The sequence below is a fragment of the Lepisma saccharinum genome, chromosome 2 (genome assembly GCF_977018435.1).
Source record: "Lepisma saccharinum chromosome 2, izLepSacc3.1, whole genome shotgun sequence".
In the NCBI taxonomy this organism is placed as follows: domain Eukaryota; kingdom Metazoa; phylum Arthropoda; class Insecta; order Zygentoma; family Lepismatidae; genus Lepisma; species Lepisma saccharinum.
Genome location: NC_139230.1, coordinates 29,944,456 through 29,972,132, shown reverse-complemented (window position 1 = coordinate 29,972,132; position 27,677 = coordinate 29,944,456). Strand labels below are relative to the sequence as shown.

The 27,677-nt window shown below is 38.6% G+C and overlaps 2 protein-coding genes across 2 annotated transcripts in view; one reads left to right on the top strand and one right to left on the bottom strand.

The window, feature by feature from the left end:
- LOC145983981 (transketolase) overlaps positions 1–14,712 on the bottom strand; it is a 109,308-nt gene extending 94,596 nt beyond the window's left edge. Inside the window, exon 1 of the mRNA XM_083117222.1 lies at positions 14,550–14,712. Coding sequence (XP_082973348.1) covers positions 14,550–14,656 — 107 coding nt within the window. The 5' untranslated portion in view covers positions 14,657–14,712. The remainder of the gene's footprint in view (positions 1–14,549) is intronic.
- Positions 14,713–25,715: 11,003 nt separating this feature from the next.
- Positions 25,716–27,677, top strand: part of wash (WASH complex subunit washout) — a 51,687-nt gene continuing 49,725 nt past the window's right edge. The window contains exon 1 of the mRNA XM_083118053.1: positions 25,716–25,860. The gene's annotated coding sequence lies outside the window, so the exon portion shown is untranslated. The remainder of the gene's footprint in view (positions 25,861–27,677) is intronic.

The following is a 27,677-nucleotide window of genomic DNA, read 5'->3' as shown; positions in this document are numbered from 1 at the left end:
AATGTCCCTCCTTACAAAAAAGGGGAAAAACACAACTGCAGCACGTGAAACACGTAATTAACACGGCCTCAATTCCTGGCACTGTCACTGTGATCACACACTCACGACAATTAACACGACGCGGTCGAAAAGTTAAAACAAAGCAAAGTTCCGTATCTCGCGCGAAGTGACGCGGAGATGGTGTTTGGTCTGAATATGGCGCTAAACTGTTTCAGTCCTCTGGAGTCCAGGGGTATTTAAGGAAAACTTGAAACTTCAAAAATCAACCGCCTCGCAGTTCGTTAGCTTAGAAAAAATGCTGGACGGTGGTCTTTCTTCCAGGCTCGTTGTCCACTTGGGAGGTTTGGGGGTGAAGAAAAAAAAACAGAGCAGTCCTCACACGTGTTGAGAAAGAACTCCCCCTCGGTCAGCAACTCGGACGTTGTTCCATTCGTTGAACAAGTAAAAGTCACCCTTAGTGTCAAAAATTCCACAAGTCGCTATTGTTTTCCTACCCTCGCCGTCTAGAACCGAAAATCCAAGAAAAGCCAAAAAGCACAACTGGCTACAGAAAGTTGTTAAGAGTATTTACGAAATTCTAAAATACACTTACATACTACAAAAAGACTGGTGACAAAAGTAATTGTCACACATGCAGATCTGCAGCTGACACCTCCAACCACGATTTTACGTACAACACGTTGTAATAATCTTGCGATCTTATAAAAGCAGGAAATGTACTTGAACATTGCAATGGCCTTGCCCTAAGGGAAGTTTTATAATGGAAAATATTACGTAAGATAACTTCTACTTCTTTAATTTTCGATCGAAAGGCGTCTACCGTACTATAAAAATCTGGGGGCTACAGGGAGCTTAGATATGTTGTTGGGGTTTCATCCCCCCTAACCTCCTTGTAGCTCCGTCCCTGGCTGTATGTATTTCGTCCAATGTGTACAAGCTAGCAAAACTGTGAATTTCAACAAGTTTGTAGATAATTCTGCAGTTGTTCATAAAAACAGACGTATTTTATTAGTTTCTTGCTGTGGTTCATTTTCCCATTTCAGCAAAAAAGTATTCACACTCTTTGCATACGGTGAGTAAATGGGGGGGAAGGGAGAAGTTGCCCCTTAATAGCCTCACTTAGAAATTTAGTGCAGAGGAATCTAATAACAGTTCTTAAACAACATTATGCTTTTATAGAAATAAAAGTAAATACTATTTTCAAACCTACGAAAGTTCCAAGTAACTACGTAAGGAAAGGGTAGTGTATTACTTCCTATGTAATTGGACTCTCCCACTAGCAAATTTCTTATTAACACCTCCACATATTTTATTCTTTAGTTGTATTATCTGTATGTGTCTGCAGAATAAATTGCCCATATATTGCACATGAATAAATTATGTGTAGTTCTTTTGAATTTGCGGTACTAAACTACGTTTATATGTACAATAGTCTTTGAACGGCAGAGATGGAAAATAAAGCGCCAACAGAGAACAATGGTGCCACTGAAGTTGAAATTCATCTAATAAAGTGATTTTAGGTGCGTCGGGACACACACGACCCTGTTTTGTTCCCATCAATGTAATAAAAACAGTGAGATGGAATGAAGGCTTTATTTCGTCAGCTGAACTCTTATCAAGGCCCTTGCTCCCCATAATCGGAGGATCTGAGCACGCCTAAAATTCATTATACAGAAATAGTGTTATTTGTCGTATATCCAGAAAGTTGATTGATTTGCTTTATTTTACTTCGCTTTTTGTGCCACTTTTAGCCAATTTGCGAAGAAGGGAATAAGTGATGATATGATGAAATTGATGAATGGACACTCACAAACATCCGCGGCCAAGCCAGAATTCGAACCCGGGACCCCTGGCGTCGTAGCGCGATGTGCTAACCACTCCCCCACGGTGGCCGGCCCCAGAAAGTTGAAAGTGAATGAAATTTCTATGGTGTGTTTTGTATGGTCATTATCAATAGTAAGTCTGTCATATTATTCAACTAAATAATGTCTTTGGAAAAGAAAAAACAACATATAATCAATGTATTTTATTTTACATAAGACCTATGCCTAAAAGTATTTTTGTATATGATGACACAGAACTATCTTATGTTGTGACTTCTTTGGGTCTGACTGTAATATATATATATATATATATATATATATATATATATATATATATATATATATATATATAGGGTGTCATTTTAATGGCGCCCACGGACCACGGAAACGTATAGAGGACATCAAAACAAATAACTTTTCTCAGTAACATTTTTCTCGTTGGTGGGTCGATTCGACGCCACAGCCGTTCAAAAAAGACCGTTTTGCCGCCTGGATGCTGGCAACCCAACACAACATTTGATCGTATCTGTGACGTCATATCCTGCGGCGAAACAGTGCACGGCAGGGTTGCAAGGAACACACAAATTTTGTGAAAATTTACAAACTACCAACCACATTATTAGTTTTAAAACAAAGCGAGAAACGCGTCCAGTAGACTGAACGTCATAGCCTACCAGCCAGAAGATCAGCAGTCATCTAAGGAAAGGGGGAAGTGAACCAACGATATGGGAAATGGTAAAAAACGTATTCAAAATGAAGTGTCAATATCGGATTTTGTCTCAGCCTACATGTCAAATATAATCAACGATAAATGTTATTGGACTTACAGCTTACATGTGGCTGTTTACGCCCAGCTACATGTCAATTATATTATATTTGCAAATCTCGTTGCAAGGTTGATATCTACAGGTTTGTGCCCATATGCCTTTTGGTATTTTTGTGCTTATAACGGAAGTATCCGAGTTTCATGTTGTTTCATTACGGCTAAAACACGTACAACCACAGTAACAATGTAATGATGAATCAGTAGTGAATATACTGCCCTGTTCACAGTTGCAAACTATTACATGTGTATCTGGTGCGTAGATAAACACAGTCGTCGGAGAGCTTGTATTACTGCTACTTATATCCCTGTATTTTCAACCATTTTTGTCACTTTCCTCATAATGTCCTGAATATACATTATATTATGGCTGTGTCCGAAAGCTGCAAGACCATACTTGAAGCGAGCATACTTCGAGAGCATACTCGCAGTGCGGTCTTGAAGCCTGGAAGCGGAAAGCTTTCGAACTGCACTCCGACTGCAGCGCCAACACAAGTGAGGAATGCAACAAAAGTTGCTTCGAAACTAAAATTATCAAACATCGACTGTATGTGCCACTCTTGTTTTCCGTGAACAACACACACATGACTCGGCGTGCAGTTTATATAACACAGCACGTTATTAATTATACAAATATGAAAGAAATTTGCTCTTTCAAATTAATTTTCACACATTCCGCAACATGGTTTACGATCGCGGGAAAAAAAATTGTTTTCTCACTTTTAAACACCTTCTCACTATAGAAGAAAGAAACCACGCATATATGAATAAAACCAATAAATAAAATTACATAGTCTTTTAAAAACTTGTTTACTTACATTTCCACACAATGGAAGAACTACAACTACCAGCTGATTGACTTCAGACGTCCATTTTTTTAACAAATGAAAAGCAAGCACAGATCGCAAGTGTGCACCGCTCGTGTGCTGCGTCCTCTGGTCTTGTACACTCGTTTGCTTGGCGCTTTCGAACTGCACTAGGTGACGTCACTTCCGTCAAGACTGTACTTCAAGTATGTACTTTGTACCTTTTGGACACAGCCTTAGTGTTGCTTACCTTTTGAATTTTGAGTTCTTCCATTTCTACTTTGTCATCTGTTCAGTGCGTCACAGACAACTAGTATCAGAAGGACGAAGTGGATAGACTAATTTGTAGATGCCAACTTGGTAACTAGATTTGCAAATATTTGACATGTAAGCTGAGACAAAATTCGATATGACCACTTCCACTTGAATTCTATTTTCTTTCTACCATTTTTCGTATCGTTTGTTTACTTCCTGTTAAGTTACAGAATGTGTTTGTTCGTTTTGTTTTACGGTACATAATGTGGCTGATTGTAGCTATGTCATTTTTCACAGAATATGTGTGTGCCTGGCAACCCTGGAACGCATCGCTTCACTACGGGATATGACGTCACAAATGCAATCAAATGTTGTGTGTGGTTGCCAGCATTCAGGCGGCAAAACGGGCTTTTTTAAACGTCTGTAGTGCCGAAATGATGCACCAACGAGAAAAATGTTACTGAGAAAAGTTGTTTGTTTTGATGTCCTCTATACGAATCTGTGGTCCGTGGGCGCCATTAAAATGACACCCTGTATATATATATATATAATTGGTGATAAAATAACGCAGTAAAGTATTAAGTAAATATATTTTATCCCCCTACTTACAAATCATGAAAGGAGCCAAATTCGAAATTAAGTTGAACGGACGTTCAAAATGTTTAAAAATAGCACTATTTCCATCAAGTATTTTTTACCATTGACCCTCAGAAATATCTCAAACTGACAATGAACGTTCATTGAACTTATTTATGATCGACAGCTAAAAAGTCATTCATTTGCGTGACTGGTTGATAATCCACCACCAGATAGAATTTACACAATATTTACCTAAAAACTTTGAGTAAAGTCACCTTCCCCCTAAAAAAAATCCCTTGGTAATGGACTTTCGTGTTCTCACAAAAAAAAAGTTATAATTTGGCACAATTTTTCTTTTGCAGGCAAACCTTTTGTAAAGGTGTACTTGAGTCTGTGCAACCAGCCCTTCCCATTTGTGAACAATATACTGGAGAAATCCCCCGTTCTTCACTGTTGTCATTGCACTACAACCCCATCGTGATTTAGTATTAGGATATAGCGTAGTGAAGAACTGTTTACAAGCATCGCCCAAACCATTGATTCTCCCCCAAAACCTTTCCCTGCATTCTTTTTTTCTTTTCCTAGCTCTCAGCATGCGGTTTTCTTGGAAGACCGGCCGATTGTGAAAGAAAAAGGGCCGTGGAGGGAGGGGGGGCGGGGTTGAGCGCGAGCGGTACAGAGGGGGAAACGGCTAGCGCGACCAGCTTAGAAACGTCAAAGTTAAAATTTACATACATTGCTCTGTACGTCGACGAACTACAGACATTCTAAAGAAAATTATGTAAGATCAGTTTCATTTCTTTGCTGTAGAAGAACAGTTGAAGCTTTCTTGCGCTTTAAAATGTTGATTTAGGTTATTACATACAATTGGCGAGCAAGTGAATTTTACGAAATTGAGATAAGGAAAACTACGTAATAAATAATATATTTAAAAAAAGGCTGCGCGACATAACTAACTTCATATTTGATCTTTAACTCAGTAAAATTTAAATGCCACACACTTGACTGTTCGAGCACAGAACGTCGACGCAAGAACCTATTTTTTAGGTATCGTCACCAGCGGTGATACGGGCTCTTAAGGGCCGGTTGTATAAACATCACTAACTGGCAGCGGCGTGCATTCGGGATACGCAAGGTACGCTCTGCGTACCCACAACGAAATAAGAAAAAATGAACATTTTTTCGTCTTCCCCGAACATGAAAATTCAACAGTAATCGCTCCGAAAGCAGTTCCACTGCAAGAAATTCCGATTTCCACACGAACACGCTGCTGCCTTCCTTCGGCACCCACCCGATCCGCGTTGCCGATTTCCGCAGAAAGACGCTGTTTCTTCTGCTTGGTACCCTAGAAATTCGGAAGGTAGCCCCATTGGCTCATATCAGCCCGGACCACGTGTTTGGGTCTGCCCGCGCTTACCCTCTCTCCCACTTTTTTCCCGGTTCTAAGCGGCGAGGGTACCCAAGATTTTGACAGCGTATGCAGTGTTGACAGTAGTCAACATATATTTTTTTTCTGGAATGCTTAGCTTACTAGCATTTAGCAGCCACGCGTAGATAGATCACTGTGTTGGGTTGCAATAAAAATACATTATAAAAAGTGATACAGGAATGAGAGGAGGGCAAGAATATGTAGTGGTGGAAGATCATATTTAATATACGCGTAAACTATCACATATAAAATATTTATGTGAGGGTAAAGTTACACTAGCAAGGTTTTTTTTTCGTATAGGGAGGTGAGGACCAGACTGGACTGTCACTGTGTCGAGGGGAAAATATGTGAACAATTTTCAAGTTTCGCACAATTCTCAGTGTATGAAAGTATCTGTTTATCTCCTTTCGGGATCAACATTTCCTTTGAGTTCCATAGCATGGGTGTTGATTGGTGACCCGACGATATGAATGAATGATAAAAGAAAAACATAATAAAACACAACACTTACAATGGGATTTGAATGAGCCCCCCCCCCCCTCCCGCCAGACATTGCAAAGTGATGTACGGTAGTTTAGCTTTTGAAGTGTTCTGGGATCTATGCTGACGTATTTTCTACTTGTCCTTAATTATCTCCCTTCTACAAAATACTTTGTCGACTGGCAACTCCGATTCATTCGTCCACAAGAACGCGTGGTTTTCGGGCATAGCGGGACCTGACACAACATACCGTGGGAGGTTGACTTTTGCTTTCTTCTGTCGTGTGAAATTTGCAGCGAGTGTTTCGTTCATATTATTTACATTACAGGATCTCTATTGGTTGTCCGTGCTGTGAAGTGATAAAATAGGGGGACCGGGAGTTATTGATGACGTTCTGGAGAAGGGATTTTCGGAATTTACGAAAAAAGTGTAAACAATCCGAAATGGAAGGTCTGTTCCTGAGTTGGAAGAATTGTTTCAGGCAGGAGTTGTGAAGGATGGTAAGTAGTATATTAGGCATTTTGATTTTTGAGAAGAAGAAAAAAATATCTCTACAGAGTGATTGACAGTAGAAAAACAGTGAAACTTTATTGTTGGCCTTATTCGTTGGTTTCCTCTACGAAAGGTGTGAAATAGTAGAGGATACTGAGATTTATCAAATTTATTACATGAAATTTGAAAGGACGGAAAATGATTGTGCCATTTCTTTCCGTTCAATGTTCATCGCACTGCATGCAGGAAATAATCGAAGTTGAATTGTTGGACTCTACGTAGCTACTATCAGAATATATTTGCGAATATAAAATATCATACATATATTTTACCTCGTTACATTTGGATATTGATACAAGGACGAGAAATTTTCCATTATAAAATTGTAGAAAGAAGTTATTTTCTGAATAACATGATGGCCAGGGAGGGGGGGGGGGTTCTGGTCCCCATAATCCATTTCGGATGGCCCATGTTGCGTAACCTAGTTTAAATGTCACCGCACGCCACTGCTAACTGGAGATCAGATTTGACCTACGATCCGGTAGTGAAATAAGTAAAGCTAACTGTCGATTTGTCGATGTTAGATCAAATCCTGATCTTGGGTCAAACAAATACGTTTGGCAACGTGGCAAATCCAGACATGTCGCTAGTGTGACTGTGATGTTGCCAATTGTCCAACACTGAACAGCGAACATTTTAAAGTCGGTTTCGGAAAATATCTGTATTTAATATTTGAATAAAGAATAAATCTGAGGTGCTGGATGTAGTAAATATTCGAACATGTTGCAAATTTAGTAACATCACGTAACTTAGATACGAAACGGCCATTTATTGCTTGTGCACTTTGTGCACGTTCCACATGGATGATTTGTCCTTGACAACGAAAGCAACTATCGGTTCTCGGTTGCAAAGGGGAGAAAATATGCTTGCATAATTAGAATTTTTTAAAAAAATATGGATTTATTTTTAATGCTAAAAAGAGATATAACAACTTTCCTATACTCGGATTTGGAGCTATTGTTCATGTAAGGAGATGTTTATTATATTTATTTTGTGATTACACGACAACATGTTACAGGTGGACCATTAGTTCCTGTAAGTAATATACGTAATTTTCCTTGCACTTGAATAGCCTACGTTGTGAAATGTAAAATGTGTTTGCGTTTCCCGGATGGAAAGAAACAACAGTGGCGCTTGTCCTCTCGGATGTAAATTATGCACAAAACTAATAATATTCGAAATAAAATATGTGTCATTTATATATCGGGAGGAGAGAAAGCTTTACCAACTAAAATGCAACGTGCTCGGTTCATAAAGCAGTAGATATGTACACTACAACCAAAGTTACATGATCTGTTCCATTCTGCGGACAACATTGAATTGCAATAACACTTGGCTGGATGCAGTAAAGCGAAATATTAATATTTTTATATTCCCTCTTCATCCCAACGCAAGTTTTACAATGATATGATATATCAACAAGAAAATGTAAGCGGGTCTATTTTCGGTTTGTATAAACACTCTATTGTTCTCAAGTCACTTTTCTCTGATCGTGCAATTAAACAATGTTACAATATGCTCTTGCAGTCATTTAAGGCAAATTTCAAGAAAAAAAATACATGATATTTCAAACAGTAAATAACAATGACACACGATATATGGAAAAAAATTGAAGAAATATTTATCATTGTTCACCTCGTTGTGCATGCTTCTTCTTTATTATTATGGAAACAGGATTTTATGAATTGATTCTCCCGTCTTGCAGCATACGTTCACTTGCAACACATTTACAAGCAAATATTCGTTAGTACAGCCATGGTACAACAGATGATCTACGGTCAATGTCTGCTGATCGGAGAAAAATCGCGGATCAACTTTGATCCCAGAGACTGAATCTCAGTTCAACTTTTATACAATACAACTTTATAAATTGGATATTTAACCAATGTAGTTCTCTTTTGTATATTTTGAGTATTTTCTGTCAGAGGCATAGGCACCGACTCCATGGGGCTTGGGGGGGTTCGAGCCCCCCCCCCCCCCAATGTTAACATTGTGGGGGCAGAGCCCCTCAAATAATTTTGCTTAAGAGGATCTAATGTATTATTTTGCTTCTCTTGTAAAGTTTACTCTGAATTGTGCCACATGAACTTAACTTTAAATACACATTTGAAATGTTCTAGACCATCAACTTTGGGGGGCTGAGACCGCTAAACCATCACGTTTTGGGGGGGGGGGGCTATGTCCAGAGACAGCAAAACACATGACTTATTACTATATACTAAGTATGTAATTATGAGTATTGTTAAAATTTTTACTAAAAAGAGTTTCAAAAGACGATGTGCATGAACTAGGGCTACAAATGGCTCTCACATGGCATTCAGAACGAGATCATTGATATATTAGGGAGATCTGTTTTGCGCTCCGTGGTAGCAGATATTAAAAGTCGGGAATATTTTGGTATTATGGTTGACGAAATTTGTGACATATCCATCCATGGACAATTAATATTCTGCATTCGAACTGTGAATAAAAATGTTGATATTTTTGAGGAATTCATGGGCTTTTATGAGATTCCGAACACTGAGGCCAAAACTTAAAAAAGGGAAAAAGGTGAGTCATTCATTAATTTATTTCAGTGATCAGAGCCCCTCCCCCCCAATAATTTTGACAAGTCGGCGCTCCTGGTCAGAGGGAACGGTAGTTCGCCATGATGGCGTCCGAAGTGGAAGTGGGGAAGGGGGATGTTTTCTGAATTATTTAATCATCATCATATTTGTTCCTGTATCCCTTTAAATAATAATATTTCTCAAGAAAACGGGTCTTGTGTTTTGGCCGGAATTTCAGGCTTTTGAAAAATCTGTGCCATGGTGTGCAAAGTATGCAGTACTGTGTGAGGTTGTTTGTTAAACTATTTTTTAGCATGTAAAACACGTCGTTGTGCCAGCCTGTGAAATTTATATTAATTTATTTTACAATTTGTTTGCAGTAACTTTTGTCACTGATGTTTAATAGCTCTAGTGCATAATGGTTATTTGACAAGAAAACCTTAAATAAGCCCAGCAACTGGTCATCAATTTCTCCTCTGTAAACGATCTCTACTCTTAAAATACAAGTGATGGAAATGTATTAGTTTTCCGCTATCTACGTATGTTGAGAAATTATATTACCCAGCCACGCAAGAAATGTGGGCCTTTAGACGGGAATTCCTTCAATTTTTGGAATCATGTGAGATGTGGCTTGCCCCAAGAGTATCCGTGAGGTCATAAAGCGTACGTATATAGACCACAATACAATTTATAAAGTGTTTCTTTCAATTTTAATGCATATTTTGATCTTTATGGTGCATATAAATCCGCCCCGCCACCCAAATATAGCACACAAGTATGAGTGAAGCTTCTGATTGTAATGAATTTTCAGTCTCCTTTCTCGGGGTAAAATTCATTCATAATTTTGGACCTATTAATATCACATGTTTGTTAAATATACAAAACAGCAAGAAGGTGAAGCATTTAATGTCCAGTAGTGTTGAGTATATAGTGTATTCATTCTGAGCCTTCGAGGGCAAAAAAAAGCATCCTGAACTCACGGAGGTTGTCAAGAATGTTTTGAACAATTCATTACGAATTTGGAAAATATTCTCATATTAAATGATGTTCCACACACACACATACACCAAAAAAGTTCTGGGTTGAAACTCATGACAGTGTTTTAATTATTTTCACATATTCCTGACAAAACATTCAGTTCTGAAGTATTTTCCGTCTCTGACATTTTATGGGTGGCAAATATCTCTCTTTCACTTAACACCTGGAAATTTGGGGGGGGGGATTGGTTGCTCCCCCTTGCCCTCGCCAAGTTACGCCTATGTATTAAAGAGACTTTGAATACGTGCACAATTTAGTGTTAACATTGTAACGAGTGCACTCACGATCCCCGAAATGACGTGTCAATCATACCCCGGCACGGGGCCAAACGTCGTTATGAGTACGGGAGACCGGTCGTGACTCTCGGTCCAGGTTTTCAAGTTCGGTACTGAGACGGTCGTTTATTGTCATAGTGTTGCGAGGCGGAGATTAATACCTTGAAATGTTACACTGTTTTGTTTACCTTTGATATGTAGATTCGAACAATCATAAAACACTAATAGCATAATATCAGGTACCTGAAAAACGTCAAATAACAACACTGACGAACGGTAAAAAAGTGAATATATATTGTAACAAAAAAAAATATTGCAATCAACAACTGTTTACAAAGCCTCCTCACTCTCACAACATTCACTCTATCTCTCTTTCACACACATGAGGTATTTTTACATGTGACGTATGGATACAAATCATGGATCTCGTTGACATATCATTCCTTTTAATTTTTAAACCTTTATGTGAATTTAGGGCATTTGTCTGCCAGCTCCTGTGCTCTTTTAAATTAACTTAAGTGCCAGCCCTCGGAAAGCGGTTAACTAAGACAATTGGGTCGGCGTGGTTAAATCTTTCGTTCGAATGAACGTACGCATCGAGTCGTAGGCTCGACATATTACAAGTTTCTCGGACGGGGGTATTACACACAAGCCTCTCTCGTCCAATGAGAACAACTACTCAATTACCTAGTGATGCAAAATCTTAATTGGCTCCAGCTGCCGGAATACACTAATCAATCGTCGGCGCGAGCAAAAATTACCTTAAACCACTATGCAACAAATAATACTATTTCACGCACACGACCTTGCAATAAAAACAACTACGCTTTCCACAATTAAAAAGGACTCATCAGTCAACTATTGACAAATTAAATGGCGCGACGGGGCGGTCGGTTACACAAGAAATGGAGCACACTTTGACAATTTATACTAAATATTAAAGAAATGAAATGGAGCTTCTAACGCTGAATGCAGACAATTAAATTAGCACATCTGAACATGAAATAACTCTTTTTTATAACAATACCAAAAATTATCAGACGCGGGGTTAGGTTTAGGTTTTTCCTGAGTAACTTTGCGAATAAGTGAGACTTCGGCGTTAACTGTACGGTGTTGATACTAACGACGCACGTTTACATGTACATGAGACCCTCTGAAGTATACTGTACCAGACTCTGCTACATGGCGTGGTCATTCATCTCTCCTGGACGCGGGACTTGCACACGGTTCCTTTGTGGCGAAATTGCCCTCCAAGGTCGATCGCGACGAAGAATAATTGCGACGATCTGTTGTACTTGCACCTCCTTAGTACTTCGGGCTTTCCTCTTGTCACTAGCGTCGGGTGTACGTGGTCACGCGCCGGTCGGGATATCTCTAGTGTCGGGCATCAATTGGATGTCGATCTGCAATCATCTCTCTCTGGTAGCGGGCTTCAGTTGGAACGTCGAGCTGGAAAACGTCCTTCTCTCTCTCTCTCTGGTAACGGGCTTTGGGCAGTGTTTGGTTTTGGCGTCGTCTGGCTGGCTTCTACGTCGTTGCAGGCGTCAGGGGGAGCGACGGCCCCCTTCTCTATCTTCTTTAGCCCTCCATCATTATGTAGTCCACGCTTGGCAAAAACAAATCACCGCGTAATCTTCACCAAAATAAGGCGCACACTGGTAACTCTATCTGCAATTCGCTCACGGTACGTAAGGAAACAAAGTCCACGGACACAAAACAATGATCACGCGAGAGTGTAGCGCGGAGATGCTCTCTCTGTGAAATCCGGATAAAAACTGTCTCTGGGATGGTAGCACCGCGTATTTAAGAGAGATTCAAATTCGTCCGTTGGGAATGACGCTAAGGTGGCTTCGCTTCCCTTTCTGAGGGGGTGGAAATGACCCCTCTCCATTGTCTTGAAACGCGGTCAAGTGCGCGTCGTCGATCCTTACAGGCTTGAGCTCCAGCTGGCTTTCCTGGTCATCCGTGAACATGGGTTCGAACGCCTGCTGCGACTCAAGCTCGGTAGCGGCGAAAATAATCCTTCCTTATCTTCGCGTTGGTGCAAATGTGTCATGTTCCAAGCGGCGGCTGTCACTCAAGAAAAACCCCATCTCTCAACTCCCGACGTCTGGGTCGGATACAAGTTTATTCACAAAAATAAACAACCTCACACTTTCAAGTTGGTGCATATAATGAATCAATAAACAAAAAATAATTTTTATCGAACTGCGTTTTACATGTCACTAGGTACCGTGACAACATGTTGCATTTTCTTATTTTACGTCGCCTCATATTGTTGCATATGTGTAAAACATATGTTGTACATGAAAGTTACAATGTCATAATTATATTCAGAATGCATTTCTCGTGCATTTTCTGCCTTTCAAAAATACAGTTTGTATGCTTGTTTTCCATTATGAGTTAATGTGAAATTGAACGTTTTGAAAAAAATATTTCAAATAGTTTGTTCCAACACAAATATTTTAGCACACTTCTACCTCCTTTCTGTGTAATTTACGAGGATAATAACGTCTTTGATACTACTACTACTAATGATGATGATGATGATAATAACAATAATTTCACTATTAGCACGTTAGCCTATTGGTACGTTTATCCTGGTACTCCCCCACCCCCAGACAAAAATTCGTGGTTGCGCCTCTGCCCCAAGGGCCAAAGATTTACAATCTATGAGAGGGATGCAGTAATGAGAGTAAGGAATCCTCCATACAAATCCCACTCTGCTTACAAGTCACGGAAAAGCATTTTTTTTTTCATAAAATGAAAAACTTGCTGAAATTATTCCAGAACACATCAACACATGGTGCTATGCTCCTGTTCTGTGTTGGTAACAAACAATCTCTTGAATTTCTTTTGTCTACTTTTAATAGGCCCTATATAAATAAATGTATGTGTCAATTCAGCCTTTACTGTAATGATAAGAGCAATCAGCGATTTCCTGAGCGCCCTCTTTGGGCAAATTGCACTCAGTCCCAGACAGGCCCTGTACGTGCGTAAACCATACCTTTCCGAGACCTTAATGTAAGAGAGGGGAACTAACGAATGTTCTCGCAGGAACTCACATAACAACTAGTCGAAACTGACAATCATGGACGTCCGCAGGATTTTTTCCAGGGAGGGGCAAGGAAGGTATATTTTTCCAGGGGGGGCCAACATGGCATATTTTCCCCAATAATAGTGTTCATCCCTCAAAAAACATTGCTTAAATATGAATTTATCATGTTCGTGCAATAATTAACACACATTATTGTGGCTGAAATTAAATTATATGTGTGTAATATGTAATTTTTGGTTGACTTTCGTCTTCCAGGGGGGGGGGGGCACGGCCCCCCCTTGCCCCCCCTTCCGGACGCCCATGCTGACAATCATAGAAGTTGATTGAAAATGCTAGACAGATTAAATTATGCAAAAATCAAAGTTACTGCTTATCTCAATATACATTAAAGAAGAACATGCTCTCTGTGGGACACCTGTTGATTCAAATAATAGTCAAACTAAAACTTTACAGTAAATTTGGGTTACAAGGAAATATAATTCTTAATTCGTTCACGATCCTACGTAAAATAAATAAATTATGGAAACTTACATCACTTAGCAAGTGAGAAGTGCATGAAAAAAAGGACAATTCTAAATTTATTATAATGAGTAACCCAGTAATTATGTTCATCAACGTGGTACTGTTTACTTTTACGTAAAACGACCGGAACGAAACACACATTCAATCTGTATCAGAATATGGATGTCGGACACGGTACATTTAGTAAATGCGCCATAATGATTTACTGCATTGCAATGTGCATGCTGCTTCAGTCATTGAGGTTTTGTTTCGTTCACGTGCAACTCGAACAAGCTCGGTGCCGCCGGCGTGCTGAGCAGCATGACCAAGCAGACCGATGGTTTCAGCATCCCGCCCAAAATGAAAACAACTATTTCCACTTACCCTGATTTAGAAGCGCTTGTGGATTTGATGGAGGATATCCTCAGCTTGTTAGCTATATCCTTCAGTTCTTGTATGGATCTTGTTTCAGGTTTGTGATAATTTGCCATGATATTGCTGTTTTCAAACTCAACAGGCAGACAACAAACTTCGGAACGTGTCAGGAACAGTGTTACCAACTACTTCTTAGCTCTTTGCCTATACGAACGCATGCAAAATACGCCAGACAGTTTTGCTTGTTATTTTCAAATACTCGGAAAAGTTTTCGCGATGTGTTTGTGTGTGTGTGTGTGTGTTAATGTTGCTTCCAGAAGTGCCTACTGAATGCCTTTATTATTATCTTCTTTTTTTTTTACACCAAATACGCTTTGTCACTATTGTGTCATCTGCTGGTATTGCCGCAGAAATGTACAAGGATAACCTCTCCATTCCCATACCAGTAACTTATCCACACCTAAAACACCCCTAAATATTTTTTACAAAAGTCCAATTTATGGCCATTTTGTTGTTAAATATGCTTTTGCGCTCCCGAAAATGACCTTACACCCCCATATGGAACATTCTGGATAAACCTCTGTCTTGTACGTATCTGTATTATTGTTATTATTTGTGCCGGGCCCGTACCCAGGATTTTTTTAGGGAGAGGCCAGATCCATGTTTATATACACAGTGACGGCTATTTGGGGGGACCTGGGGGCAGTTGCCCCCGTACTATGGCCTCTTAATGCTTGTCTACCAAGAGAAAATAACTGTACCCCTTCCTTAGTTTTGGCACCCAATCGCCGATACTAGTCAGAAGTATTCGGACAGTTCTGAGTTTCGCAAATTAAAAATTTCCTTTATTTTCTTATACCCTAACCATTGAACAGCCACGATAATTCTATGTTTAGAAAATAATATATTTATAAATTAAAATATGCGCATTAGCAATTATTATTACAATAAATAATTCTAAATGAGTTTTGATTGATTTGGTGTTTTAAGTCCACTTTATGCGCAGTAAGGCTAATCGGGACTGGACCTACAGTTTAAAGTGGAATCCGAACCACTTGTGCCTCCACCGGGTATCGAACCCGGGACCCCTTGATTACAAGGCAATGACGCTACCACTGCGCCATGAGGGAGGCCCTCTAAATGAGTTAACCCATAGCCCGCTACGAAGGATCGTTGCGGGCTATGGTTAACCAATGATAAAAGAGAGAGAGACATTTTCACCTGGTAGCCAGTGGCGGCGATTGGGTACCAAAACTGGGGGGCAAGGATACTTTACTTTCTCTTAGTAGACAAGTTTGAGTTTTTGTTTTTAAGTCCACTTTTATGCACATATTGGGACTGAACCTACATTTCAAAGTGGGATCCGAACGACTATGTGTCTCCACCGGGTCTGGGTAGACAAGGCTTAGTGCAGGAACAAAATTGAAAATAATTGGTGGGGAGGCAACTGCCCCCACCCATACCCCTTCAATCGCCGCCACAGCTGGTAACCTTGCATGAATGGCTATTAAACTAAAATATTCCAATATTGCATATTCTGGAGACTGCCTCTCTACACAACAAACACATTCATTTATGCAAGGACGAAATTGAAATTTTTACAAGATTGAAAAATCGTCGATGTTATTTTCGTAGCTTTATAGCTTCACATTCAAAAAATTCATGGCTCGAGGGGGGGCATGGCCCCTCCCCTGGGTACGGGCCTGATTTGTGCCATATTTGGCTAATTGCGAAGATCGGCATGAGTGACGATTAGATGAGGGGACACTCACAATGAATACCCATATCAGGCCGGGACTCTAATCCGGGTTCTTCGGTGGCGGGATCTCGGCCTTGTCCCATACGATATTCTATGTTTCAAAAGCACAGAATTCTTCATTACATTCACGTATTTAGAAGTATATTTCGGAGGGGGGGATCCGAACCAAGTGTCTCAGGAGTACTAATAATAATAATAATAATAATCGTTTATTTTAAGTGTTGAGCACATTGTAAAACCTAATACAGCACTAAGTCAAATACAAAAGTACAAAGTTACACCAAAAAAATACATAAGCTGTAGAATAACATAACATAACAAGTTAGCATATTTACACTTCAAGTTACAGTTTTCAACGAGATCTATTAGTAATAGTAATCCGTTGCGCAACAGCCCATGAAGGGCCTAGGCATACCTACCGACTGCCGGTCTCCCTCCCACACTTTCCTTCGTCACCTCTAAGCGTAGAGATCTTCAACCAGTATTGGAATAGTCGGGGGGTTAGCCCGACGTATCCCCAGCCGTTATAGTAGGTCTCCGTGACCGGATTACGCTCACTCACTCGGAGCTTCCCAATTTCCTCACGATGGTGGGTTGCCACCGGCCCTACAACGAGATCTATTATATCTCTGATACTAATAATTGTTTATTGTTATATAATATTGTGCAATTAACTGTGTATTGTTCTAATAATAATAATAATAATAATAATATTTATTTAAGTGATGATAACGATTAAACAACCAGGTATATCACTATGTCAAAATTGGTTATACAAAATTTAAAAAATTGAATATATAATTATAAAATAAAACAGTGGATCCTACAATCTTATACATCAACATAAATTCAAATTGTAGGTTTCAACAAGATCAGCTACTAAACCCCTGGCCTTGTTTAGGCATGTGAGAATTGAGATATACCTATGGGAATATCTGGGAATTTTATAAGCTATATTATTCAAAAAGTATTCACTGTCAACTTGGATAGTTAATATCTTCTGTACAAAATTTATCCTTTTCATTTTTCATCTTACTTCTAAAGTAAACATATTCAACTGTGTTAACCATTCAGAGTAATGTTGGTCATAGTAATTTTTTTTAAACTTTGTGCATAATAACCTGATAAAAAGTTTTTGAACTGATTCAACTTTTTGAAGGTGACTGGTTGCAGTCAGAATCCATAATTCATTTGCATATTCAAGAATAGGACGAACTATCGTTTTATACAGGAATATTAAGATATCTTCTTTTTAAAAAACGTTCAATGAGAAAAATATATAACCAAGCATTCTCTTTGCTCTTTTGCAAATTTCTGAAATGTGCTCATCAAATATGAGAGAGGAGTCTATTAATATTCCTAAGTCTTTATGACTGTCGCACACTTGGATTTTATTTTGATAAATAAAATAGTTGGAGACTACATAATGAACTTTCTTAGTACATCTTAAAACTTTACACTTTTTCAAGTTAATTTCCATTTCATTAATCTTGCACCAATATGTCATTCTATCGAGATCAGCTTGAAGTTGAGCGACATCATTATTTGTTAAAATACTCTTAACATTTTTTATATCAACTGCATATAGTAAACATGTGCTAGATTTAAAACATAATGTAACATCATTGATAAAAGCAGCGAACAGAATTGGGCCAAGTGGCGACCCTTGAGGTACTCCACGAAGTATTTCTTTTTAGAAGAAGTTGTTTCACCAATCTTAACAGAGAAACTTCTATTTACTAAAAAGTTGGAAAACCATTTCAGAAATCGTGGTGATAATCCCATTTGGTCGAGTTTGTAAATTAATAGCTGATGGCTGACACTATCAAAGGCTTTAGCCAAGTCAATAAATAAAATATCGGTCTGGGATTGCTTCCTAATGTTAGATTTAAGAGAGTCTATTAAAACCAATAAATTTGTAATAGTAGACCTTTTTATAACAAAAACCATGCTGATTTCCATCAATATATTGTTTAAAAGAAAAAGACTAATAGTCATCAATTATGGGTTCAAAAACCTTTGCCATGGAATTTAATGTAGTAATTGGTCTATAATTATTAAGATCATTGGCTTTTCCATCTTTGTTTTTAGTTACAGGTACAATAAACACATTTTTCCAGATATCTGGAAATTGGATTGGATTGATTTGTTGTTTTAAGTCCACTTTATGCACAGTAAGGCTAATCGGGACTGGACCTACAGTTTAAAGTGGGATCCGAACCACTATGTGCCTCCACCGGGAAACGAACCCGGGACCCCTTGGTTACAAGGCGACGACGCTACCACTGCGCCATCGGGGAGGCCAAGATATCTGGAAATATTCCAGAAGTAAGTGACATGTAAATTTTAGTTAACAGTGGTACAAAAACATATTAATAGTATCAATGGTAATAATAATAATAATAATAATGTTTAAATTAAAATTGTGCATGATAATTATATAACATTAAATAAATATTAATTAAGATATATATAAATTAATTAATATTATATTGTTATTATTACATGAGTTGGTAAAAAGACGGTATAAGAACAGAGATATAACATCGCGTATTTATTATCTTGCTTACCTGTAGTTAAAATCGGCATAATTTGTACAAAAACAAGTGCCCTGGCAAATTAATTAATGTCAATGAGATGAAAATTGAATATTTATTGAATAACAAAGAAGGATGTTAGATCCAGTTGGCGAAAGTAAAGTTCCTGATTATTATTTGATGCATATTATCATAAATAGTAGTGCGCAAGCATAAATCTTTTGTATTGTCCTTCAAAGTCACTCAGTCCTTATTGAGTCCAATAAGTTTAGAGGAAATTAATAACCCTCGATTATGCGTACAACAAATGCTAAACAAGTATATTTTCATTTTTTTTTATTACAGAAAAGATACAAATCGTCGAGGTCTCGAGAATCCCTTGGGGTTGGGTACCTGGTGGAAATACCCCCCTATCGTCGGCCCTGCTGACCAAAAGTGAAGGACAGGTTTTTTTTTTTAATAAAGTGCCTATGCTTAGTGATATGTTTGTGTTGTTGGCAACACTCATCATGAACTGACGCACATAGCGCCGCCATGCGGTAAAAGCCGCATACTAGAAGAAAACGAAAGGTAAATAATCATGTAATGGGAGTGACATCGGCAAAGCAGTAAAAGGAAATCATATTATGCTGGTGTGTGTGATTATGGTTGCAGGCCGCCGCACTAACTTGTACCTGTGGAATTTCTTCGTAGAAATGTTCAAGAAGACAATAAATAATTTGCGAAATAGATGAACAACTGAATGTCAATTGGAAATGAAGCGACGATCCGTAGGATGATGTACTTTGCTTTGAATTTGAATTTTCCGGCAACGTGACTTGATCGAGACGGGGAAATTTAAAAATCCCCAAATTCCTTCAGAAACTTTAAAAAACACTTTTAGCCCAAAGATGAATTGTGTATGGCTTTTAATTTTAAGTGTATACTAAATGTAACTAGCCCCACAAATATCCCCGCCGGCGCCTCCCTCTGCCACCCGTGGTTTATCCCAGGGGGTGCCCACAGGGGTTGGGGGGGGGGGTTGTGGCGCAGGCTGCGCCATCGAAATTTCGGGGGGGGGGGATTTTTTCCCTTCAAATAGGCTAATATAAAGTTCAACATTTATATAATTTTCCAAAATATATGTAAAAATTTGACACCTTAAATGCACCATATTTAATCCATTAGATGAAGAAAAGAAAGTGTTTAAGGGTGTTATCGAAGAAGGGGGGAGGGAGAAATATCCACCTCCAAAATATTAGGCCTTATTTTACACGTGTGTTCTGGGGGGATTTCGAATTAAACGTTGGGGAGGTGGGGGACAGTATCCAACTCTAGGTCTGAGATCATGGCGGGTATTTTAGTTAGAGGGGAATTGAGCATTAAATTGAGGGAGGGTTATCCAATTCTTGGGTATTATTATTGTCTTAGACTGTTGCGAAATTCTTGTGTGGAGACTGAGAATTAATTTTTTGGAGGAGGCAATATCCACTCTTCAATATCAACAGTAAGTCTAAAATTTGCTTGGAAATGATGCTGGTAGGATTGAGTTATGAATTTCAAGGGGGAGATAGGAAGCTCTTGATAAAGTGTTAAATCTAAGGTTGTCAAGGAATTTATGTAGTGGAGAGAGAGTTCGAACATTAAATTTTGCACACTGTATTTAGCGACGTTTAGACCCGAAATGTGACAAAAGAGAATCTGGAAAAGACTAATTAATTATCTCTAAATCCTAAGAAAGTATTGACAACCCATTCAATTAATATTCTTGAAAGCCTGCAAAGAGATGGATATAAAAATGTTCTTGCTTGCTTGGTTCGCAATGATGTGTTACAGGATTGCGTGTTTCTTTGGCGCTTTGCTGAGGTTAATGTGAACTTATCAGTGACGTGCGGTGACGTCGACACTTGGGGTAGCAATCAGTGGCGTGCTCAAGGGGGTGGGGTTGGTGTGGGTCATACCCCTCCCCCCTTTAGGACACAGTATTCCTAAAGATAGAACGTCAATAACAGGAAAAGATTGCAAAATGATGAATGAGTACCAAAAAAAGTACACGTAACCCCCACACCCATTCGAAAATATAAGACGATTTGATTTGACTACTAAGCCAGAGATCCTGGGTTCGAATCTCGGCTTTACCATGGGTATTCTTTGAGTGTGTCCCTTCATCAATTATAATGTATCATCTTCGCGATTAGCCAAAAGTGGCGGAGAAGCGAAGTAAAATAAACCAAATGAAGCAATCAATCAATGATTTGACTTGATTTTTGTTACTTAGCGCCGCTTTTTTCTCATATTTGGTTAATTGCGAAGATGATACGATAAATTAATGAAGGGACAAACACAAATAACACCCATGCCCAGGTCAGGGTTCGAACCCGGAACTCCTGGTGTCGTAGCGTGCTGTGATAACCACTCTCCCACGGTTGGTTGATTTGGTGTTTTAAGTCCACTTTATGCACAGAAACAAAACAGGTAACAAAACACACTTTTTTGTAGTTTCTTCAATAATATTCATTTGGCTTCTTGAGTTCTGAGATACATTTTTCATTTCAAATTATTTCATTATTCACTGCAAAGTACAACACAGGAACATGAATGCGCGCTCATCACAGGTTCGAATACCGGCCTGGATTGTTCGAGGTCCCTTCATCAGTTTCACGATATCATCACTCATCCTCATTTTCGCAATAACCAAATGTGGCAGAAAAGCGAAGTAAAATAAACAAACCAACAGCAATATGAACGTGCGTTCTCTTGCCCAAATAAATACATCCGTTTTAAATAAAACACTACTAAAACGAGAGCGAGAGAGATCCTGAGCAAATATTTGTAATTTAATAATTATATATTCCATATTTGAAAAAAAAGAAACAAAGAAAGAAAGCCTAACATTATTGTCTGCACATAACACGTTCCCATTTCATAAATAATAAAACTACATCCTATAAGGTTCTGTAAATACAGAGAACATACGTAAGTACTGCAGAAAATTTTCCCTTGAGTTCTTTAGAGGATTTACCGAATGGAAACTAATCCCCTATCTGTCCTATAGGAGATAGACTGGGGGACCTGAAACCCGGGCTTTCAACCAATGCAGCGGGGGCGAGGGGACAAGGGAGGTAGAGGCAGAAATCTTCCCTTTTCCTTCGGGCAACCGTTTCTACCTGGAACTGGTATGGCGGAAGAAGAGCGAGCTAGGCGTTTTGCCCGCGGATCACACCGAGGGACGAGAAGCGCGTGAAAAATGAAAGTGTTGCATATTAACTGTGGCTTTAACAAGACAATAAATATTGTGATTTGAAAATAATTATAGAGGTAAGATTGATTAATCTATCTCTGCTAGACTAGCTACTCCTCAGTGCACGGCACTGGAACTTATATACTATAGGTGCATTACAAGAGAAGCGATATTCTCGATATTCATTAATAACATCACTTAATGCTTAGTGTTGGTATACTGCTTAATTTAAAGCAGGTGCATCATTTGGAACAAAAATATATCGAATCCGTATTTCTAACTGCACGTCACAGAAAAATTTTACTTTAACAAGTTAAATTTGCACTGAAGATAAAATCCACATAATTATTGTTATGGGTTACTAAAATAATTATATTTACTCCAAGGAAACGGGGGGGGGGATGAGTTCTTTGAAATAGGAACCGTATTATATTATCGTCCTGAGCTTTACTTCGTGGAGATTACTATATGGTTTGAGTGCGCGAATAATATAATTTGAGGACGCTTGACATGATTTTGAGGGAGATTGCGCCATTGCCCTGGTTTCACCCCTGGTTTGTCCACGTACCCCCTAACACTCCCTTTAATTTTTTTCAACACCCGTACATTTTTCATAAAAAATACCAATTTATGGTCATTTTGGCACTAAAGCCAGAAACGTTTGTATGTCTAAGAAGCATTAAAATGTTTATTTTTATGGGCGATGTTTCGGTACCGTAGCAAGTGTTTAATGTTTAAAAAAATAATATCCTAATATATAAAGCTAGTTAAGATGTTGTTGATATTATTTTATATTTTCATTGTTCTGAACTTTGCCCTCGTGAGAGAGAGAGAGAGAGAGAGAGATTGGATAGGAGCAAAAAAAATTCCCCGGATGTGTTCAAATTTGACGATTTCAGTAGTACTTGGAGCAGGCAATCTTAACTTTCATTTCGTTAGCACAATACACAGGGAGAAAGTGAATGATTATAATTATCCTGATTAATAAGAAAATCTTCTTGCTACCTACATTTTGCTTCCATTTTTACACAGTGGCGATGCTGGTATAACCAAATGGGGGGATCCAAAAATATTGTCTAAGATATCCAATAACATTTATATTTTTTGTACCGTTAACACAGCAGTGTAAGGGGTAACTTTCCGAAAGGACCAAAATATGAACCTCACTTCCACGTAGTACGCCTAGGACTGCATTTTGCAGACTAACAAGACTATGGCGCCTGGACCTGCAACCAGGATAATCCTGTGTGGGGCTTGTGTTGTGTAGCCCTTACACGTTTGTGATTATCCCTTCATCCATCTCATCTTATCACCATTCATTCTCATCTCATCTTATCACCATTCATTCTCATCTTCGCGATTATCCAAAAGTGGCATAAAAGCGAAGTAAAATAAACTCAATCAAACAAACTACATAATAATAACTGTTGGTGGCCTCTGTCGATGACACAAGAGGGCAGGGGCGGCGGTGGATGCGAAAGGGTGCTTGCGCATCCCTTAATATTCCTCCGCATCCCCTTTCAAAAACACTTTTAACTCTTGCATTATCATATGTGCGCAGAATGTTTTGTATTGAAGTGAGATCCCTATTATTGTATACAATAGGCAAGCCATGGATCTGTGTTTGATAGAGAAGCATGCACTTTCATGCACTGGGGTGGGGGACAGTCTCTACAATGGTCAGCGGCTGTTGTCTTTCTTTCGTCATGATTGTTGTTAAAATTGTTTATCTTGTAAGACACAATATACGTATGGCACTGGCCTGCCTTAGCAAGTTCTGTTCGTGTCTTTCCGATGGCGTTGTGGTAACACCGTCGCCTTATAATCAAGGGGTCCTGGGTTCGAAACCCGGTAAAGGAACATAGTGGTTTGGATCCCACTTTAAACTGTAGGTCCAGTTCCTATTCGTCTATCTATGCATAAAAGTGGATTTAAAACAAAACTCGACTCTTTAAGAGTTAACACGCGCAAATTTGTGTTCTTTAGTATTTTATTGATTGGTTGATTTGGTGTTTTATAAGTCCACTTTATGCACAGTAAGGCTAATCGGGACTGGACCTACAGTTTAAAGTGGGATCCGATTCCAAACCACTATGTGCCTCCACTGGGTATCGATCCTTAGACCTCTTGATTACAAGGCGACGACATCTAGTATTTTATTAAATGTACCATTGTTCATTGTGAAGCATAATAGGGTGCGAGTATAACCAAACCACGATACAGTTTTGCGATTGTGATTTTCCAGAAAACGATAGTGGATGCTGATTGAGATTTTCCCGATTCGACTAGTGAATCCCCCCCCCCTTTATAAAGAGTGTATTCGCTTAACATTATATCGGTTACGAATATGATGTCCTTATTGTCATCGAAGATCTCGTGCAATACCATAAATTCCAAAATTACAACTAAATTAAGTGTCCGAACACAATGATTTTTAACAAGTATCGGGAAAAAATTTCCTGTCCCTGTACCTACTTTTCGGTATCCTGCACACCCCAGTTTTAACAACCGGGCTAAAATAATTAAGCCTGTTAAACCTAATTCTACAAGAAAATGGCAAATGCCGTGAAGACACTACGCTAGTTTGACTTGCTCAAAATGTGAAACCGGATGTCCGTTAGTTTCGTTTCAGGTCCGTAGCCAGGATTTTATTTCGGGGGGTGGGCTCATCCCTAATCAGCACAGGCGTCGCCAGAAATATTTGTAGAGGGGCCAGGCCACTCATAAAACTTGATTAGTAGAAAAAATAATGATAACAATAATTATTGTTATTTTACAATATTATCTATTACAAGTTGTTAAAAATATTCCAATTTCAATCCAAACTTATTGTTTATTATTATTATTATTATTATTATATAAATGGAGACACTATGCTACTCAATCTACCGTATGAGTGAATATCCAACACAACTGTTGTCCATTATTTTCTTACATTTTGTACAGTTAGTGTACTGAAATTCATAGTTATTGTTTTTTCTTATTAACTTTTACACATTCCGTTAAAAAAAGGCTTTAAAAGTTCGTAGACGTTCCTGCTACACCACCTAAATTTAATTACCAATATACAATATTAAAATTGATATTTGTAGGATATCTGGGGCTTCAGCCCCCTGGCTACGAGCCTGGTTGGTTTGTTAAATTCTGACACGTGCGTGGCAGCAGTAAGAATAAGCGTCAAATTTGCTCCTGCCACGTAATTCGTCTGCTAAGAGGATGTTACAAATCTTAAGAACAGATTGAAACAAGAGAAATGCAAGTTTATGATTAGTGGGAATGAATGTACAGGTAATTTAGAACCTTTTTCTTTACAAAGCATTTAGCGATATTATTTTAATTCTAACAGAACCTAACCTAACAACGAGAGCATTTAGGTTTATTATTGGAAGAATGCTAAGGGACATAATCTTAAAACATTTTTGTGAAAGTAATCGCTACAACTTCACAGTATGTGTTACAGACGTAATTGCATACATAGCATGATGAAATCACGATAAGACAAAGACCGAGTCTGCTGGTACGCGCATTTTTTTTGAGGTTCCAGCAGAAAAAGAACGTGGCAGCAGACACTACCTCGTTTTCTCAGGAAAACTTCTCTAAGGAAAAATCCGATTTAGGACCAAAAATGGCGAACAGTTTGTTTAATGATGTTGTATTTGCCTGTGCCACTGGCTGCCCACAGTTTATCGCCAGAATTGAATCTCCTGTGATCAGCTGTTTACATATTTTTATTTATTATTATTTTCGATAATGTGCTCTTACATGCTTATATTGTAACCTACAGAGATGTTTAATCCATTTGTAGTAAGTAAATAGAATTCAATTTCGTCAAACTTACGCAACATTTTCCGCAATATGTGATTATATTGTCTTTGTGCAAACTGTTACCATGCATCTTAAAATGCACAACGTTGTGAAAAATGGACTATATATTCATGTACACCTGTGTCGTAAGAAATTAAATGTCAATTTCCACTGCCTGCACAGTCATGTGTTCTTAATATGCCTTGCCTATGGTTCGATTGCAACATTTATAAGACTACCAATTACCGGACAAATAGATCTAATTGACTCTGGGTGTTTGTTTATAGGAACGTATTTACACTGTGTGGCCCAAGTTCCGATTGTTAAATTCCGAATTTATCATGGTGCACTTTTTTTTTTTTTTTTTTTTTCGTTTTTTTTCTTTGCATGGCTCGATTTCTAATTATGTCAGTTAACACATACTTCAGAGTCTTAGTAATTACTTACTATGCTTTTTCTGCAGAACGATTTTTCCATTCCGTATACCATGTAATGTTTTTGTTTGCGAGTAGCCCCTTGTCTTGGGTACAGACTGCTGTTGCCATCTACTTCATGTGCTGGAGCGCAAAGGGGCATTTCATCGCTAAATGCTTTCGTTGTTAGGTTAGGTGGGTCAGGTTTAGGGCTCTTAGCAATAAAATAACGTCCCTAAATGATTCAAACACCTGATCATGTAATATTTGGTGAAAGCATGGGAGCGATTTTACAATACAGGGAATTTCTCCATTTTGTTTGAAATTCGGCATACTCACTAATTTTGGCCCCCTAATCACGAATCTGCAGTCAAAATTTGGCGCTCACACGTGGAAATAGCAAAATAATCGAAATTAAGTTCTTATTTCCACACCCTCGATTTCCGAATTTCCCGCCGGTTCCGGGCTCCGCCCCTGGGGTAATCGACCTACCGCCCCCAACCGCTATCGCGGCCCCGCCTATATCTATAGACTCCCTGTTAAGGGCATGTTAGAAAGTGGCCGGATTCACCTGCCCCCAAATAAGCGCCAAATTTATACGTGAGCGCCAAATTTTAAGTGCAGATTCGTGATTAGGAGACCCAAATTAGTAAGTAACCGAAAATTCAAACAAATTGGAGAAATTCCCTGTATTGTTAAATTATACCAAAGCGTGAAACCCCCTTCGGTAATAATTTACAATATAGAGAATGTCTCCAATTTCGTTACTATTTGGTATACTAACTAATTTTGGCCTTCTAATCACAAATCTGTTGTTAAAATGCAGGGGTCACGTGTAGAAATTGTACATTATGCACGGGTAGCCCCACAAACCATTCACGGATAGCCCCACGAATTATTTCCCATAAGGTTAGGTTAGGCAAGCTTAGTTAAAATTTTGTTCATAAAACAATGCGATACAGCTAAAAAAAAATCACTTATATTGGCTTTTATTCCGATTTCCACACATGACCCCGCATTTTAACAACAAATTCGTGATTAGAAGGTCAAATTTAGTTAGTATACCAAATATTAACGAAATTGGAGACATTCTCTATATTGTAAATTTGCTCCTACCCCCCCCCCCCCCCCCTTCGAGCCTCGCATGAAAATCTGCAAAACTCTTGTCCACAAATCAACCAGAAACCAAGGATGCCTGCTTGTGCAAGCTACGTTTCAAGTCATAATTTCTCAAGTAACTACTACTAATTGAATAGCTTTTAACTGTGTTAAATAGTTTCTCCGAGCTTTAAACTTACTCCCACAGTCGTTTCCAGTATTCTGAAGCACTTCCTAATATTCTTATAAAACTTGCAAAAATCATGAAACATTCAGAACAGTTGTTGTTTTCTCTTCAATGATAGA